Source organism: Eurytemora carolleeae, unplaced genomic scaffold (genome assembly GCF_000591075.1).
Source record: "Eurytemora carolleeae unplaced genomic scaffold, Eaff_2.0 scaffold659, whole genome shotgun sequence".
Taxonomy (NCBI): Eukaryota; Metazoa; Arthropoda; class Copepoda; order Calanoida; family Temoridae; genus Eurytemora; species Eurytemora carolleeae.
The window spans coordinates 96,866-115,479 of NW_019396552.1; the positions used below are offsets into that span (position 1 = coordinate 96,866).

Here is an 18,614-nt window from a genome sequence, read left to right on the forward strand (position 1 = left end):
CCACAAAGGCTTGAGTTTGGGAGGTAGTAAAAGACTATTTTTTGCTTTTTTTAATTTGGATTTAATTTACTTTATTCATTGCACCGCCGTTTTGTAATCTTTCTTTTTATTACAAACTAGATTAAGTGCCAGGCGTTGACCGTGGAGTTTTAAAGAACGAATTAAAACAAAAACTTATGATTTATATAGCTTTTGTCATCCCCAAGGGTACCCATGAGTTTCCTCACTAAAATTCAGCATAATTGATTCAGCCGTTTGGCCAGCCATAGCAAACATATAAATGAATGAAGAGCATTATTATATAGATTAAAATTGTACTCCTACTTTATTTCAAAACAGAAACTTTTACAAGTCATAATTATTTTCTGGACCTCTGTCCTTTTTTTCATATCATAGAATTTAAGTTTAAGTTGAGTTTTTCATTTTCAAAAATGTCTTTTACTATCTCTAGTTTAAATACGAATTATTACTAAAATAACAGTATAATAAAATGTCGATTTTTTAGAAACAATGCTTTTTTCTCCTAGTTTTGTTTGAAGGAGAGATAAAGTATAGTACATGCAAGGTAGTTAGACTGTATGTGTACCTTTTAGTATTTTATACTTATGCCTGATATCTAAGAAGCCAAATGTTTTGAATTTACAGTTCAATTTTGCCCCCCCGCTGGGAGCTCCTGGGGGGATGCAAAAAAAAATTATTGCGCTTCGCGCAGATTTCGCCCTCCCCCTAGATTTATTTTTGTAAACGCCCTTGATTATAGGAATCCATATATCAAAAGTTCCCGCTCGAATAAAATTTTATTTCTATTATGATATGTTTAAAGCATTTAAAGTACTGTTCACTTATTTGAGTAATTTCAGGGTAAACTAAACAGCCAAATCGCTGTTGGTTGGTATTAGTCTTATTTTTCAAAGACAACTGTGGACGGAGAAAAAGACGATTGTTCGTTAAGAATATGAGCCACAGTTGTCATTAAAAAGTAAGACTAATACCAATCAACAGCTAATAGACTGTTTAGTTTACCCTGACATTACCCAAATAAGTGAACGGTCCCTTTAACTCATGTATAAAATCAGATTCAAGGTTGTTTTCAGTTTCTTAGAATCTCAATCTACTCTACAGTTGTCTTTCTGCTTCTGTTGTGATAAGGGCTGACTGGAGATAGAAGAGTTCAAAGAATACAAACAAGTCTAGGGTCCATAGGATACATCCCGTACCATCCACACTATACAGAACACTTTCTATAGTGGATTGCAAATTAACAAAATTAACAGTGAATGTTTATCGTGAAAAGTGTATTATACATCATGTAGTCAGTAGTGTGCATGTGTGCGTGCAAGGATGGAGGGCATATGATTTTATAAAAGTATAAAAAGAAGACAATTCTTATCTTTTTGATTGTTACTTTTGCGTGTTAGATATTTTAGTATTTTTCATTTTTTTAGAAAAAATGAAAAATACAAAAGTCCTACTGTACAGCACCATAGGATAATATTTTGACTTTTACCCTTTTTCTATCTTTTATAACCCGTTTAATTTTCTGATCTTTCTTTTCTTGAAACTAAGTTAGTCTTCATTTTCTTTTTATTTATGCTTTTTATTTTTTTCTTCTTCTAAAGTTTGTAAATCTAAACAAATAATTGACCGTCTACATTTTCCTTAAATAATTTAAGGCTTTTATTTTCTAAATATTATCATTACTTTTTCTCTTTAGTTTCACATATTAGGAATCTAATGTTATTCTTTTTTAAATTAGTCTTTATTTTGCCTTCAATAGGTTTTAGAGATGGAACAATGAAAACTATAAAACTTTACTTTATATAGTTAATTCACTTTAAGTTTGGTTGAGTGAATAGTAGGCATCCCTAAAAGTCTGATTTGATTTTAAATTCCAATTAGTTTATAATTTATTGAATTCTATTTTTGTCATTTCCCAATCTTGCAATGATGACAAATATTGTATGTATCTGTGTAGCTGGGCTCTTTATCAGTTATATTCCTGGACTAGTCTTCTCCCCAGTAAGTTTAACAGGATTTTTCAAAGGAACTGTCGACGTTGCAATTTCTGCTTAAAGAGTTGCAAGCTTGATTCACACCGGTACCCTTTAAACCTGAATTAATCGCCGTTTTATTTTGATTTGAATAGCGCTTAAGTCTGACATTTCCTCCATTGTTACCAAGGTACTGTTGTGAATCGCTCTTGTCATGTAAATAAATTTCACTTAATATTATATCCCTTTAAGAATTTTTTTATTATAAGAGTGGCCATGTGAAAACTGATTGTGGCAAGTACAGTCATGGTAAAGGATTGGATGTTACAGGAAAACCATTTCAGGTAAAAATACTTATGTTTATTGTTTATCCATTTGCAAATGTTTAAAGAAAAACGATAAAACTATTTGTAACAATTCTCTGGGGCTGGACCTAAACTAGATTATAAAATACATTTTTTAAATAATGTTGTTGAAACATAAACAGGGCGTCGGTGATTAGGTTCTAAGGCTCCTTAACTCGGACACAAGGTTGCAAATAAACAGATAAACAGATGTATTTCAAACCTAGAAAAAATACAGTTTTTGTAAAATAAATATTGGCGTATTAAAAGTTTTGAATGTTTGATTAGATATCTTACTATTTTGGTTTATCTGAGTAATTAAGGAGTGATTAGGGATCATAGGATTTAATGGATCCAGTCTAAACATTTGGATCTTACTTCTGAAAATAAAAACCCGGTTGTTTAAGTACACGGTGGACTAAGCCAGTGGGGTCGGTCAAATAGGCCTAGGATTAGGCCGGGTACTGTAAAAAGTCTGAACGCGCCATTGGAGTTGTCATAGTTAGCCCTCGCACGGGACTATGCCAAGAAAATTGACCCCTGTCGTATGTTATTCTGGTTAGTGCGACGTACTGTACCATAGGATCGGGTCAGTACACGCTGTTATCTGGCAGGCCGGTACAAACTGGGCAGGTCCTGTTCGAATTCAAATTTACTACGGGGATAGAGTGAGTAGAATTGTTATAAATTGCATAATTATTTACGTATTTGAGTATTGACTGGTTAAAATGTTTTACTGTTTGTTGTTTTCCTTTGTCAGAGACTGAGGCAGAACCCTTGAGTTACTTAAGTACCCCAGTAACAAATTTAGAATTAATGTTTAGTCCACGACACTCCTTTTTAATCCGACACGGACAACTAGTAAGTTATACTATTAAATATTCAACTATAGTAATACCAAGGAGAATTGAATAGAAGAAGGGGCGATAGGGTTTCGGTACACTTTGCTGTGACGTTTTTGGACTAGTTTTTGCGTAACAATAATAATAAAGATTGTAAACAATAACACAAATGATAAACAGACATCTGGCGCATCTTTGGCGTTAGATGAAGATTCACCGTATACTAACTCATGTTTGTTTACATTAGATCGGCTGCCTTTGTTATTGTTGTTACGCAAAAACTAGTTCATCAGCAGTCCAAAAACGTCACAGCAAAGTGTACGGAAACCCTATCACCCCCTCCTTCTATTCAATTCTCCTTGAGTAATACATTGTCATTTAATTTTATTTGCTTAAGGAGCCTAATCTACAAATCAACAAGTTCGCCAATCAATTAATCAATTGCAAATTAATCAACCAGACTAACAGCCTGTCAATCACCGACACCCGCCTATTGTTTTACAAACATATATATATATATATATATTCATTATAAAAGAAGTATTCAACACATGATTGATTGAGAAAAGAGCTTTATTATATAGAAAAAGATTATTTTTTTAAATGAGATTTCTCCCCCAGGATTTCTGGAGTTTTTATCCATACTATGTGTGTGAGCATCAACAACCAAGGAAAAATAATAAAACTAACAAATACCTTTCAAATAATTTAACAAAAAAATTCATGAAAAATTTGATAAATAACTCTTTTTATGTATGTAATCAAAAGAAATTGAAAAAAATGAATAAGACAGTTGACTGTGTCCTGCGTGAGATACAGGCAGTTATATCAAACTGCATGGTGTTTTGCTGAGAAGCCTCAGACTATATTTGCAAAGTTTTGGAGAAAAAATTAAACCTTAAAACATAACAAGAAAGTGGGTTAGAATCTGAAACAAAGGCACCCAAAGTAAATATAGATAGATGTAGTTTTAAGTGACCCTTCATACAGAATGGAAATTCCGATTTAAGCGGTCTTAATCTTACCTGAGCTGAAAACTTTAGAATTGTGGATATCGAGATTAATGCTTGATCTCCTCTTGATCTCCAGATTAAATAATGCTTGTTATCCTCTTGTTATTAATCTCCAGATTGATTAACTGATCGGGATTAAGGATATTCCAAAGTTTTCAGCTCATGCCACTTTAAGAGAGAAACCACAATTGAAAATAATCATTTAATTTTTTTTAAATACGGGGAATCACATTCATTTATTTTCAGACAAATCATTTTAAAGGTGCCTTTGTGAATCGGACATGCTGCTCTATGGACAAATATGGTCGAAATGGCAGCTTCTTTAAAAAAACGAAAGTTTCATTATTTTGTTTAGAACCAAACTATTCCATTTTATCGCCAGTTTGAATGTTCTTTGTCTTTTGGCTAATATGACAACATCAGGGTTTAATATTACAACACCTATACTAGGCTTGTTCCAGGTATTTTTATCTATAGTCGTCGTCGTATATATCAATACAATAAAGACGACTTTCTATTTCTATAGAGATTTCTACCAAGCTTTTAAACAAGTAAACAAAGAGAAATCATGAATTAACAATTAACAGCTTCTCTTCGTTTACTTTTAAACATGCAATTTGAAAACACTTGCTAGGGAGCAAAGCATTTTTACTTAAAAGTCGTCTATATTTTATTTATATATGCAAGGCTTTTAGGGCTCTTCGCGCCCATCCTCTATTTCAACTGTAAACATGTTCTCTTTGTGCACATTGTTAAAAAAAAAGTTCGCGGATTTCATAATAAAATCGCGAATTTTCAAAAATTTTCAAAATTTTACAAAAATTAAAAACTTTTTAACACAAATTTTTTATTTTGATCATTCATAAACCCTCCCTGGGATCGCAAAAAATTTGAGCGCGATTGGTTCAGCCATATGGACATTTATTGAATATAAACAAGCAATCAAACAGACAAGTAAAGTATATAAATAGATGCTCCTGTATAGCAAAGCTGGGATTCTAAGCTTGTGTTTTATTAACAGATTATTAAAGCTTTTTAAAATAAAATTTGCAAACCTAATCAAGATTTCAAAATGTATTTTTTTCAATGTATTTGATCAAGTTAGGAAAATGACTACATAAGGCTTTCTCTACACACATGGATTAAAACATCCTTACATGTATTTAATGATGTTTAAAGCAGCAGTTTTACAGTATCAACCAATGCAAGGAAATGATTTTTTGCATTAATTGGATCATTCAAAATTATAAATTGAGTCTCGATCTTGAGATTCATTATACCATGAGCGCAAAAATCTGTGGAATAGGAAGTCAAGTCATGATATTAAATAGTCCAATAAATAAGAAATACATCAACTGTGTACACTGTACAGTGTACACAGACCCATTTGACTTTAAAAGATGATTTTTAAGCTAATGATAAACTTATTGCTATAAAGAAACATCAATTATACTGAAAAATTGCTTAAATGTCGTCTTCCCATTCCAAAGTTTTATGGGTACCACTGTATCAGGGATATGGATTAGCCTGGATATCTCACTTCTGGATAGAGAAGAACAAACCCGCCACATGGCAGTATCCAGGATATAGTTTTGCAGGAACTTTACAACAATTCATAAACTGTCCATTTGAACATAAGATTGAACATAAAGTTTTAAAGTTTAAACATAAAGTTTAAAAATCAAGTTTAAGCATAAAGTTTAAACTTAAGTTCAAACATAAAGTTTAAACATAAAGTTTAAACTTCAAGTTTAAACATAAAGTTTAAACACAAATTTAAACATAAAGTTGAAACTTAAAGTTGAAACATAAAGTTGAAACATAAATTTGAACATAAAGTTTAAACTTAATGTTGAAACATAAAGTTTAAGCATAAAGTTCAAGCATAAAGTTTAAATTAAGTTTAAACTTTATGCTTAAACATAAAGTTCAAACATAAAGTTTAAACATAAAGTTCAAACATAAAGTTTAAACATAAAATTCAAACATAAATTTTAAACATAAAGTTCTAACATAAAGTTTAAAGGGACAATCGACAAATTTTTAAGGAGCACTCCTTTCAAAGAGTTACATTCCTGATGAACATCAATGTTCTTTAAACAAATTTGTCAATTTCCTTCATTACCTCTGCACCATAAATCAGCAATTCAATTTCAGAGAGTAATCATAATTGAAAATTATCACTTTTCAGTCAGAAATACAAAGATATCTAATGCATATTTGATCAAACAAAGGTTTAAATGTATGAATCTGTCATGTACTGAATTTGAACTGAATGTCGTTCTAAATTTCGAAAACAGTCCCTTAGAACTTCCACTTAAAAGTTTGCCTCTTGGATAAATAATTCATCCATCTTTAATATCTCAAAGAGAAGTTTTACATTCAATTTACTTTTATCAATGTTTTACCATTTTTCACATAAATTTCCACTTTCTTTATTATTGAAGAAAATGTTGTAAATAAGACAATACAGGGGATTTTGTGCTTTTCTCTGAAGTTTTATCCGGAGAGTATATCATTTGGGAATAAATTTGTAGAAAATAAAATAAAAATTGTTTTCTGACTTTTGTTAAAAAAATAAACCTACATAAAATGTCTTATATTCATTTTAAAATCTAATACGGGGAAATAGTTTTTTTTTCTGTTAAATGTAATAATTATTTTTTATCAAAAACTATTCGACTGTTAAGTTTATTTAAATCTGCAAGGGTACCGTTGTGGGCCGTGCACCCTTTCTTTACGATTACGATTTTAAAATGTGAGAAAATATAAAAGAATGCCTTATCTTTGAAAAATATCAACGTGTGACAAGTTATCTTAAAAGTTTCTGCTCTAGTTTAAGATAAATAAGTGATAAACTATTTTAGATTTATCAATCAATGACAGTTCTTATGTAACCCTGTCAATATTGTGCAAGAAACTACTTTTCTTAAAAAATTATGTTGGGATAAACAAAAACTTTCAGCCCATTTGGTTTATATTTATTTATATATGTTATATATATATATATGTATATATATAAATGACAAACTATTTAGGTTATGGCGGAAAATTTTCAAAATTGAATGATGTCGATCCTTTTTGTCAATCATTGACATATTTAATTGTTTCAGAATTTTAATACAAAAAGGTGGTGAGGTATATATATGTATATTTCAGTTTTTAACTTCACATTTTTTATTAAAAAAGAATTATACTAAACATAATGTTTCACGCCTATCATGACGATCCTCAGTAGTTAAAATTCTTAAGAAATATATTTATGATAGGCTTTTAGGGCGCTTCACGCCCCCTTTTCTATAAAAATTTTGGCCTTCAACTTTGGAAGTCAATTTATACATTTTTTCAGGGCAAAATATTTCAATTTCTACCAGCCATAAACCTTATTTCATGGGTCATGCGAGGTCCCACACAAAATTTGGGCCGATCGGTTCAGCCGTTTTGATGTTTATCTGTTAAAAACAAACAAACAAGCAAAGTTTATATATAGATGATTGAAGAGGTTTATTATATAAAAAGAATTTTTGGATTATCTTCTCTTGACTTAATCTATATATAAATTTGGTTTGTCTGTTTGGGTGTTTGTTTGTTTGTGTCCAATAAACGTCAAAACGGCTGAACCGGTCGGGCCCTAATTTTTTGTGGGACATCAAGTGACCACAGGAAAGGTTTATGAAAAATGTGTTTTAAAGGTTTTTAAATTTGTAAAAAAAAATAAATTCTTGAAAATCCGCGAATTTTTTTTTTTTAATCCGCAAATTTTTTTTCTTCTTTGTTTTAAAATAGATTTTAAATAGAAGATGGGCGCGAAGCGCCCTAAAAGCCTAGTAAAGTTAAAAATGAGATTTACTGAAGAGTCAAGTCCGAGGTTGAGCACATTCTGAGGTTTGTGAGGTCTTAGATTCTATCCCATTACTGATTGCTTTAACAGATACAAAAAAGCTGAATCTTCTATCAGGCTGTAGTCGATTCACTTCAACCTGAATATCCTAATAAAAAGTAAGGGTTAAATTAATACAAAAACTACAAGATGATTTTTCAATATTGTCTTAAACTAGCTTGTCCCTTAAAATTCTTTCCCATTTATGATTTTATTCCATTTTTAATTGTACAAAAAAAAACGATTTTTCGCCCCTTCCCCCTTGCAACTCGAAAACACGTACTTAATCCAAATTTTACATGATTAAAATACTTTAGGGAAAATGGCATTCTGTTTTTTCATAAAAAGTTTAGCAATGAACAATTTTAAATAACAAATTGCCAGTTTAGAGGTAAAATAATATACAAAGGAATAAAGCCTTTGCCACAAACTCAGATTTTTTAATCCCCATATCTTCAAACTTAGATTATTTGATCAACTAGAAGTCATAGTTTGAAATATCAAATATCTACGACATTAGGTTGCAAAGATAGGGATTAGAAAAGTAGAGTTTGTGGCGAAGACTAATTTTTCTATGCTATTTTAAAAAACATGAAATGGCTGTTTATACTTGCTGCTAGGCAAAGGACAAAATTTTAAAATAGTTATCAAATAGCAAGGTAAAATATATTTATGGCCAAAGGGAAAAAACAAGTAAAAGAAAATTTAATTCTGGAAATAAAAGAAAAAAGTTTATACTTTTACAATAATTTCTGAAATTTTGGAAACATCTTCTTTTGACACATCTGCTGTCTCATTGCATAGACATTGAAACTCGAAATACTCGACCTAAAAATTATATTAGAGTGATTTTATTAATAAACAGGAATAGTTAATTGATTGAAAACTTGAAAGTCGTCTTTAACCTTAAAATAGTTTCCGGCATTTCGCAACAAAAATTCCGGAAAAAATAGTTCCTGAAATAATCCAGAATTTTGGAATAATAAAACCTTTCTCATAATGAAAATGGAAAAAAACAGATCATTTCCAAACGGAAACCGTAAAACGAGATTCCGGTAGAAACCTATACTATAGACATAATACAAGTTTTGTTTCTTTTGTGATTGCAGCTGACCCCCTGATCTAACGCAGGCTAAATATTCCAGATTTCAGAGAGAGAAATTTGATAGGAACTGTTTTGAATTTTGAAAATATTAAACAAAACTTTCGTAGTTAGTCACAAAACACTGTTAAAAAGGAAGACGACTGTTAGATTTAAGAATGGCTTTATAATATGCAATTAAAACGCAGCAATTGTGCAGTGTAAACAGACCCATTTCATATAATAAGTATAGATTTAAAATCTACTTGTCAAACTTGTTGCTTTATAAAAACATTAAATTGTTTAACTGTCGTCTTCCTATTCCACAGTTTTACGGACATACGACATGACAAAGACTTTGCTAATTAAAGATTGCTCATCAGAAAATCTACGCAAATTCTACACATTTTGTCGGTGAGCCAAAGATAGCAAAAAATGTCGTCTTCTCTTATTATCCAATACATACTTTCTGTGATAATTTTTTTCTTATTATTATTATAAATATTATTATTTTTATTTCATTATTATTATTATCATTATTATTATTATTATTATTATTATTATTATTATTATTATTATTATTATTATTATTATTATTATTATTATTATTATTATTATTATTATTATTATTATTCTTTGCGACAGGCCAATTACTACACCTTGTAACTATCCTGTATAGAGCTTGGCATATATCTCCACAAGGGATGAATAAACCACTCATCAAAATTTGCAGTCACCTGAATTGACATTTTATTTGCAATATGTCAAGTTTATAAAGATTGGAATGGAGAGAGTGAAAAAAAATAGTTTTTATTTTTCACCAGTGTCAGTTGTTCCAAAATGTTTACCAAATTTGTCTCAAAATCAATTTGTTTAGGCCAAAATTTGATGCCAAAAATAATGGTTTTTGGTTTTCATTGACAGTGAATTGTTTTATTGTTTTTAGTTTGAAAAATTTTCTTTAAATTTACTTTTCCAAGGGGGGGGGGGTAAAAAGCTTTTTATTATTAGTAAATATTTGGAGTTCTGGGGATTTTTTCCCTGAAGTTTTCTGAATATGAGAATGAGACCAAAATGTTTCGTTGAAAGAAGAGAAATAAATGCGTGTGTGGTGTCAATATTCCACTTTTCAGTAAAACAAAATACCAATATCGTTAAATCTTTTAAATATAATTTTTCGATTTTGGCGCGTGTCCTATATTGCAATTTTGACCGCTGACAACGGAATTTTTACAACAAAACTGTAAAGCCTAACAAGAAGCGTCAAAAATTTGCGAAATTCGCAAGTTAAGCCGCGCGCTCAAAATACAATTTTTACCTCGTTTTTGAAATCCATCAGAACTGACAAAAAACATGCATTTTTAATTTTTCATTAAACGTTGTAATTTTTGTGAGCGGGCTCGAAATCTTATTTTGACCTAAGATAAAAAAATTAGCATCCCCTAAATCCCGTTTGCATGTCAATAAACACAAAGTCTAAGTCAAGATTGTATAATAAGCAGGGTTACTCTCGATGCACTCCAATGTACTCTCGCCTCTAAAACCAGAGGATCGCATCGAGAGTGGCCAACCTTATAATACAACCTTGGTCCTAGTAGTTTTACTTACGTTTGTTTTTCTTTTGATCCATGTGCCCTGGAGAGGCAGCCAGGCAAAAAACAAACCTCTTTTTCCTTCATCATTGAGCCTGAAATCCATATTAATATCCTGTATTGGCAGATTCAATTAAAAATAGTTGAATAGTGATTATATTTAATTGAACCATTCGCGCCCCGGTTCAAGTTTAAGAGAAGTGGTTCAACTACGTCGATGTGGTTAAGCTTCTTCTCTCTTTACATTAATTGAATTGAAAGAATGAGTTAAATCATGAGAGAGGAACATAGTGTGCCGGTTAAATTTTTTGAGAATTTAATCATGAACTTTTCAAAGAATTGGTTAAACTATACGTAATGAGCTCAACTACTTCTTATTAAATCTTTTTCCTGTGGAGGTAGAGGTGGAATTGTAAAATTAAATACAGCTGGCCAACTGCTAACAGTCCCAGAAACTGTTTTAACAAATACCTAAATGATTAAATACTTTACAATAATACAGTAAAGCTTATGTAAAGTGAGGTTTATGTTGAAATAAACTTGAGAATGCATGGGACAGGTTGTAAGATAATTAATTTAGAGAATATGAAATAATTTTCAAGACAGTTTTTTCTATGAGAAGATGTTCCAGGGTCCAAAAGGTTATATAGCGCAAAAGTGGGACGTACACCTTCAGTATGAAAACAGTACAACAATTAACAAAATGGTGGTTTTACACTGTGTTCGACTAATTCCACTCTATACTTATCTATTCTCTTCATGGATTCAATAATCATTGGTTTACAATAAAATGCCAGTGATCAGTGATCAGAATTTTGCCAATTAATCAAAGCTAACATAATGTGTTTATAACGCTAAACTGTTCATGTAAAATGCTAAAGAAAAGCAAAAGTGAGTTAGAGCGGTAAAATCAAAGCCCAAGGTGTTGCGACACTTCAAAGTCGACCCTGTCTTTAAAGTTAATGAGACTTTTTATAAGCCGGCTGAATCCGTAAGCTACTTTGCAGAGAAACTGCAATTGGAAATAATCAAATAGCTGAGCTGCATTTATAGTATTCATTACTATAAGTTAACAAGAAAGTAAGTCAAATTATGTATTTGTTTTAAATGAAAGGAATTTATAAGTTTTTGCCACGAACTCAACTTTTCCTTTCATATATCCTTTAAATTGATGTTGTAAACCTTTGATATTTCAAACTTAGATCATTTGATCTAACAGACTGTATAGTTTGAAATGTCTACATTGGGTTGCAAAGATTAATGATAAGAAAATCAGAGTTTGTGGCAAAGCGTGTTCTCTTCTTTAGGAAAACTTTCGATGTTTGATTTGTTCTTTACTTCCCATGGACATATGACGCATTTTCCATTTTCTAATGTATAAAAAAGTGCAAAAATTACTTTTACCTGGAATGTTTCTCCAGGCGTAATACTTTTATTGAACACTGCTACTTGGGGTTCACCTAATTCTAATCAAACAAAAATGTGTCTATAACAGTTAATAAGTTCAGCATTTTAACCCTATTCTACCCGGTTGGTTCTTATGGGGTGGGGGGATTTCAATTCCTCCCCCTTGGTTTTCTCCAAAAATCTAAAAAGTTTCACTCTATGCTATACAATTAGTGCTCAAACTTCTTTACTTTTTAATTTGTTTAGCTACAGCTCTAAAATTTACATGAATTTCAAAAGCCCTTGAAAAATATATGTGAAACCATGTGGCAAAGTCATTTCATACATTTTTATCGTGTATTTTTTAATTTTTTAAAGCTTCCATATGTAGTATCCTTATCATTGAAATAAAAGGCTAGTCTTTTAATCTGGCCTAGACAATTGGACTTTTGACATGCAACACAACTCTAAGTGCAAAATCATGCGGGGGGAGGGGGGAGGGCCTTACAAAAATAGCCCAACCAGAATAAGGTTAAAATCATTATTAAATATTTACCAACAAGTTGTGTTATATTCTGTTTTGGCAGCTTTACAAGGAACCTATCAAAATCAGAGTCTGAGTCTGGTCCGTCCCACGTGACTGTAAAAGAGGCGTTTGCAGGAGTCAAGTCGTCGGGAAAGATGTCCGTGCTGACAGTCACATTTGTAGGAGATAGGGGGAGTATTCGGTACAAAATACTGCTCCCAGGTTCAGAGGTCTCATATTCAAACACCAATTCAACACTTAACAAATCATTTTCAAATACAGATGGTGAATGGTATAATGTAACACACAGGGTTTCCTACATTATATTGGATCACATCATATAGCTTTAAGTTACGATTTCTTAGACTATAAATAAGAAAATCTTAACAGAAAGAATCATTTAAAAAAATGCATATTGCTAATGTACAGATTTGCATGCAGAAAATACTGGTTTTTCGTGTATTATGTGCGTATTTAACGCTATAAGTAGAAGATAATCTAATAGAAAACAAATTGGATTCAATGGTTTTTATAATCATGATACAGGGTTACCCACAAAGAATGAGAATAAATTATCTACTTATAACTTAATTGAGAAAGAAGGAAACCAGTTTTCAGTTGTACGGAACCAAGATTGCAAGAAAAAGTCTAAATAAATTACAAACAGTTGTCTTTAAAGTCTTAGCTATTGTTAGTAACCCTGTACATAAATTGGAATAATTCCAGTTTTCAGTAATTTTTTCTCAATTTTTCAATATCTTGTAGTTGATAAATCAATTCATAAATTTTATGGCAAATTATAGTTTAAAAGTTAATGAATCACACTTTTCAATGTTTTCTGAAAATATCAAATATGAGTATAGCACTTTCATAACTACTAACTAGCTACAATTGGACACCAAAACCTCACTTTATAAAATTGTTCATTCAGATTTCTTTTAGAAATGATTGTTTACAATATTTTTACCGTTCATAATATTTAGGTCGTTAACAATTGTTGCCAACAAAACTGTATTGTTTGTTGTTACCGATGTGTGATTGTTATGTTCTATATATCTTTTATGATGAAGATTGTTAAAGATGCTTAATAAGATCGGGAACAAAATCCAAAATGTTTTATGACAAATTTCGAAAAGATATCAAAAATTAACTTAAAAATCTTAGTTGTTAATGTTAAAGCGTATTTTCCATTTAAACCATTCAGTCCACAGGTTTGTCATTTTTTGACCTTTTCAGTTTTTTAAACGTGACTAGCTGTAGGTACAAAGATGTCAAAGATCTCAACGGTACAATTAAAGCTTAATTTCTGATTAGATATCTGATTTTGTTTTATTTAATTTTTTTGCGGGTTCTTTGCGAATTAAGAAAACATTTCTTAAATATAAGAAGCAGTGGAGAAGAATTAAACACTTTTTAGTCAGGAAGAAGCCGTTTTCTTACACATAATTTTTTATCCAATTAGGGTTTCAAGTGTACCGTTGTAAATCAGGCTTTGCAACTTTTGCATGGAGTGTCACATGAAATTAGGCTTTTAGTTCCTTTAACTGAGAAACTGAACGGATCATAAATTAACAAGACAAAGCATGCATACGCTATTAGCATTAACAATATAGTTTGGATACGCTATTAGCATTAACAATATAGTTTGGATACGCTATTAGCATTAACAATATAGTTTGGATACGCTATTAGCATTATCATTACATTTTGGATACGCTATGAGCATTAACAATATAGTTCGGATACGCTATGAGCATTAACAATATAGTTCGGATACGCTATTAGCATTATCAATAAAGATTTTAAGGTTCTACATTGCTTTTGTAAAAAGGTTCAAAATGTAAACTATCTAACATTTTAATGCTAAGAGAAAATAGAAGAAAAACGAACCAAAACGATCCTTTTAAACCGATAGTTTTTTTCTTCTCTATAGCTCAGGATTACAACTTTTCAAAGTGCAACAACGTGTTTTAGACCAAGATTTTTGTGGAACAGCTCTTTAAAGTTCAAAAGCCCAAAAAAATTTTAAAACTTACTAAGTTGTAGCTTGTACCTGACATTATATTCTCTGCCCGGATATAGGTTATGAAACTCCATTTGGCGGGGCGCTGGTGGAGTTCCTACTTTAGGGATAAAAACATCAGATTCATCCGCATCTGGAGGATCCAGTGTCACCTACAGAGTACAGGTAAAAAGATACAGAGTTTCACCTTTTATATATAAATTTAGCTTGTCTGGGTGTCTGTTTGTTTGTTTGTCTGTATCCAATTAACGTCAAAACGGCTAAACCGATCGTGTCCACANGGGGGGGGGGGGGGTGTTTTCCACGCCCCCCGTGGTTTCTTATGAATATCTTAAAAACGGCTTACATTAGAACGCTAAAACTTCTTCACTTTTTCAACATAATAGTTGTTAACAAATTTTACTATAATTTTTTTTTCTTTCGATGCAAAGGGTAGGATGTAGGACGGTCAAACTACGGGTCGGTGTTTCAAAAAAAATCAGAATTGGTTAATAACAGGGCTAAAACCTATATATTTGAAAAGCCCTTGAAAAATGGATATCATAAAATGCATGTCATATGTTAGTATTTGTCCAAATTAAAATAAGGACATAATTTTTGAACTTTTTAAAAATTCTCCCTTACACAAATGACCACTAAAGTTAAAGGTCTAATATTTTTTTTAATGAGCATGGCCTTTAAAAGTTGGACTAGAAACATGTATCACACTCCCCTAAGGGAAAAATGATAGGGGGAGATGTACCCCCCCACCATATATATTAGACAAAAATAGCCCAATCGGGTAAAGGGTGCTTTTTTATTTTTGGAAAATTTTGAAAATGCGCGAAAAATGATTATCAAATCCGCGAACTTTTCTTTGTTATTGTCTTATATTGTTCACAGAAAAGATAGATCTACAATTAAAAGTTGAAATGTAATATGGGCGTGGAGCACCTTAAAAGCTTTTTATCAGCTATGAAGGAGTAATGTCTGTTTATATAATAACTTAAAAACTTCTTAACCGATTTGCCTAAAAGTTTGCTTGGGAAACTCGGTAGAACCAATGGAATGTTCTTAACTTAGTTTAGAATTTCTTAGTTGAGCACAGGTCGACTATTATAGGAAAATCTCCAGACTATTGATATTGGATTATAGGCTGTTAAGAAGTATAATTCTACAATTGTATGCAATACTGATACAAATGCATTAAAGGAGAAATCTTTATTAAGTATTATTGTGAGGTATATAATATAAAATATTGACATCTCTCTATCGTTAGATAGTTACTAGACCAATCAAAAAACTCATTTATACGAACATTTACTTCACAACAACACTGGGTTTATTTCGCTTTAATTATACTAACAAATAATAGCTATATAAACCATTCAAATAAGGAGTTAAGGTAAGGAATTAAACCCTGAACCCCTATATAGAAACTATAGTTATGCAATGTACACCTGTATTTTTCTAACTACTTAGGTTACTATAATCTTTATTGAAAACACAGGGTTAAGGTAAGGAATTAAACCCTGAACCCCTATATAGAAACTATAGTTATGCAATGTACACCTGTATTTTTCTGACTACTTAGGTTACTATAATCTTTATTAAAGAATACTGAGTGATGAAACAGTTAACTCTGCCTTACAATCTAAATTAGACAGGGAAAAAAATTGGCACCGCAAAAANATAGAAACTATAGTTATGCAATGTACACCTGTATTTTTCTGACTACTTAGGTTACTATAATCTTTATTGAAAACACAGGGTTAAGGTAAGGAATTAAACCCTGAACCCCTATATAGAAACTATAGTTATGCAATGTACACCAGTATTTTTCTTAGGTTACTATAATCTTTATTTTAAACACAGGGTTAAGGTAAGGAATTAAACCCAGAACCCCTGTAAAGAAACTATAGGTATGCAATGTACACCTGTATTTTCTAACTACTTAGGTTACTATATCTTTATTGAAAACTCAGGGTTAAGGTAAGGAATTAAACCCTGAACCCCTGTATAGAAACTATAGTTATGCAATGTACACCTGTATTTTTCTGACTACTTAGGTTACTATAATCTTTATTGAAAACACAGGGTTAAGGTAAGGAATTAAACCCTGAAACCCTATATAGAAACTATAGTTATGCAATGTACACCTGTATTTTTCTAACTACTTAGGTTACTATATCTTTATTGAAAACACAGGGTTAAGGTAAGGAATTAAACCCTGAACCCCTATATAGAAACTATAGTTATGCAATGTACACCTGTATTTTTCTAACTACTTAGGTTACTATATCTTTATTGAAAACATACTTAGGTTACTATATCTTTATTGAAAACACAGGGTTAAGGTAAGGAATTTAACCCTGAACCCCTGTATAGAAACTACAGTTATATATGCAATGTATACCTGTATTTTTCTAACTACTTAGGTTACTATATCTTTATTGAAAACACAGGGTTAAGGTAAGGAATTAAACCCTGAACCCCTGTAAAGAAACTATAGGTATGCAATGTACACCTGTATTTTTCTAACTACTTAGGTTACTATAATCTTTATTGAAAACACAGGGTTAAGGTAAGGAATTAAACCCTGAAACTCCATTTAGAAACTATAGTTATACAATGTTTACCTGTATTTTTCTAACTACACTTAGGTTACTATATCTTTATTCAGAACACAGGGTTACCTGCACCATGAAGTATGAGCCTTCGAATGAATGACTCTAACTGATTTCTTTCCCTTACATTCTTAGTTCACAGTAGTAACTATGAACTTGTTTTGTTCTTAAAAATGCCAGTATTTTATAGATAACAAAAAAACCCTTTTCAATGCTTATTAATAGTGATATTCACAAAAAAAGGGTCAGCTTAAATTAAGTTGGTATTCCTTTTTTTAATGTTTTAAAATCTAATTACCTTAAAATCTGTCCAAGGTTCTTTATACTTTGGTGGTGTAATAAAAACTACGAAAGTTGTTTCATTCCTGAACCATGGCAGGATGTTGACTGGATCTTCCATCATGTCTGCATGGATTGGAATCCTGACCATGGCTGCCTGAAAATAAAAAAAAATAAAGGCTTATGCATTTATTGTTAAATGCATCTAACCGTGAAAACATACTGCAGATTGAATATATGAAGTATAGTGTATACAAATCTTCAAGTGTCGTAAAGCTGTCCTCGGAAATTATACCAAAAGCATTTTTTTGCAGTTTAGTATTGTAGTTTGGTAATTGTTATAAGTCTGGCACAATAATTTACGTACTCAATCAATCACTTCTTCGCACATTCACCTTGTCACTCACATTCTCATTCTCACTCACTCACTCACACACACTCTCACCCCCTCATCACCAACTCACTCACGCACTCGCTTACACACCCACTCGCTTACTCACTCACTCACTCACTCACTCACTCATCCTCTAACTCCCTCACTCACCCACTCACTCACTCACTCACTCACTCACTCACAAAATCACTACCTCATTCGTAGCTGGTATTAATTGGCCTTAAATACATGTAAACTTGTATTGGCTTATGCAATGTAGCAAAGGAACGAAGTATGTTTACAGTTGTAGGGAATTGTAAATATAAAGTATAAAACAGTAGAAATTCCCTACTGTCGTCTCTGAAGCCTCATCCTTTGTGTGTAACTGGAGTAACTGTGAATGTAACTGCCGATTATCAATTTTGCATAATAAATTTTACCAAAAAGCATAGAAGCAGTGTGATTGGAAGTTCCATGTTTACTGAGATTCGTTGACCTTTGAAACAATACAAATCTTGTTTTAAGGAAAGTTTTTCCAATTATTGTAAAAGAAAATTCACCTTTTATCGAGTGTGGTTAATTGGACAACGACATTGTCAAGACCAAGTGAATTAAAGGATAAAAGACGACTCTTCATAGAAAATGTTCCAAACGCGGCATTAAGGGAGAAACCGCGCA

General features: G+C 31.4%; 2 protein-coding genes across 2 annotated transcripts; one reads left to right on the forward strand and one right to left on the reverse strand.

Moving 5' to 3' along the window:
• The first annotated feature begins 1,420 nt into the window (after window positions 1-1,420).
• LOC111705371 (uncharacterized) lies at window positions 1,421-6,790 on the forward strand. Its single transcript, XM_023477886.1, has 7 exons — window positions 1,421-1,487; window positions 1,976-2,019; window positions 2,261-2,335; window positions 3,799-3,848; window positions 4,546-4,651; window positions 5,704-5,788; window positions 6,664-6,790. Exons 1-7 carry the CDS (start codon window positions 1,451-1,453, stop codon window positions 6,717-6,719), a joined length of 453 nt encoding a protein of 150 aa, XP_023333654.1. The 5' UTR covers window positions 1,421-1,450; the 3' UTR covers window positions 6,720-6,790.
• A 1,165-nt stretch (window positions 6,791-7,955) lies between these two features.
• On the reverse strand, window positions 7,956-18,455 carry LOC111705359 (tyrosine-protein phosphatase 10D). The gene is made up of 10 exons (XM_023477863.1): window positions 18,377-18,455; window positions 17,583-17,720; window positions 14,709-14,830; window positions 12,686-12,912; window positions 12,148-12,209; window positions 11,134-11,214; window positions 10,760-10,858; window positions 9,811-9,888; window positions 8,809-8,898; window positions 7,956-8,179 (listed from the first exon to the last, which is right to left on the reverse strand). The coding sequence occupies exons 1-10, from the start codon at window positions 18,410-18,412 to the stop codon at window positions 8,048-8,050; spliced, it is 1,065 nt and encodes a 354-aa protein (XP_023333631.1). The 5' UTR covers window positions 18,413-18,455; the 3' UTR covers window positions 7,956-8,047.
• Between the last annotated feature and the right edge of the window lie 159 nt (window positions 18,456-18,614).

Excerpts from the sequence above, each read along its gene's own strand:
- LOC111705359 (XM_023477863.1), bottom strand. The coding sequence starts at position 18,412 with ATGGAACTTCCAATCACACTGCTTCTATGCTTTTTG. Across the intron at positions 14,831-17,582 it reads AACCTTGGACAGATTTTAAG|GTGACACTGGATCCTCCAGA; the intron begins GTAATTAGATTT and ends TGTACTCTGTAG. Across the intron at positions 10,859-11,133 it reads TTCCACCTCTACCTCCACAG|GATATTAATATGGATTTCAG; the intron begins GAAAAAGATTTA and ends CTGCCAATACAG.
- LOC111705371 (XM_023477886.1), top strand. The coding sequence starts at position 1,451 with ATGAAAAATACAAAAGTCCTACTGTACAGCACCATAG. Across the intron at positions 1,488-1,975 it reads CCTACTGTACAGCACCATAG|CTGGGCTCTTTATCAGTTAT; the intron begins GATAATATTTTG and ends GTATCTGTGTAG. Across the intron at positions 3,849-4,545 it reads TGTGAGCATCAACAACCAAG|AACCAAACTATTCCATTTTA; the intron begins GAAAAATAATAA and ends TATTTTGTTTAG.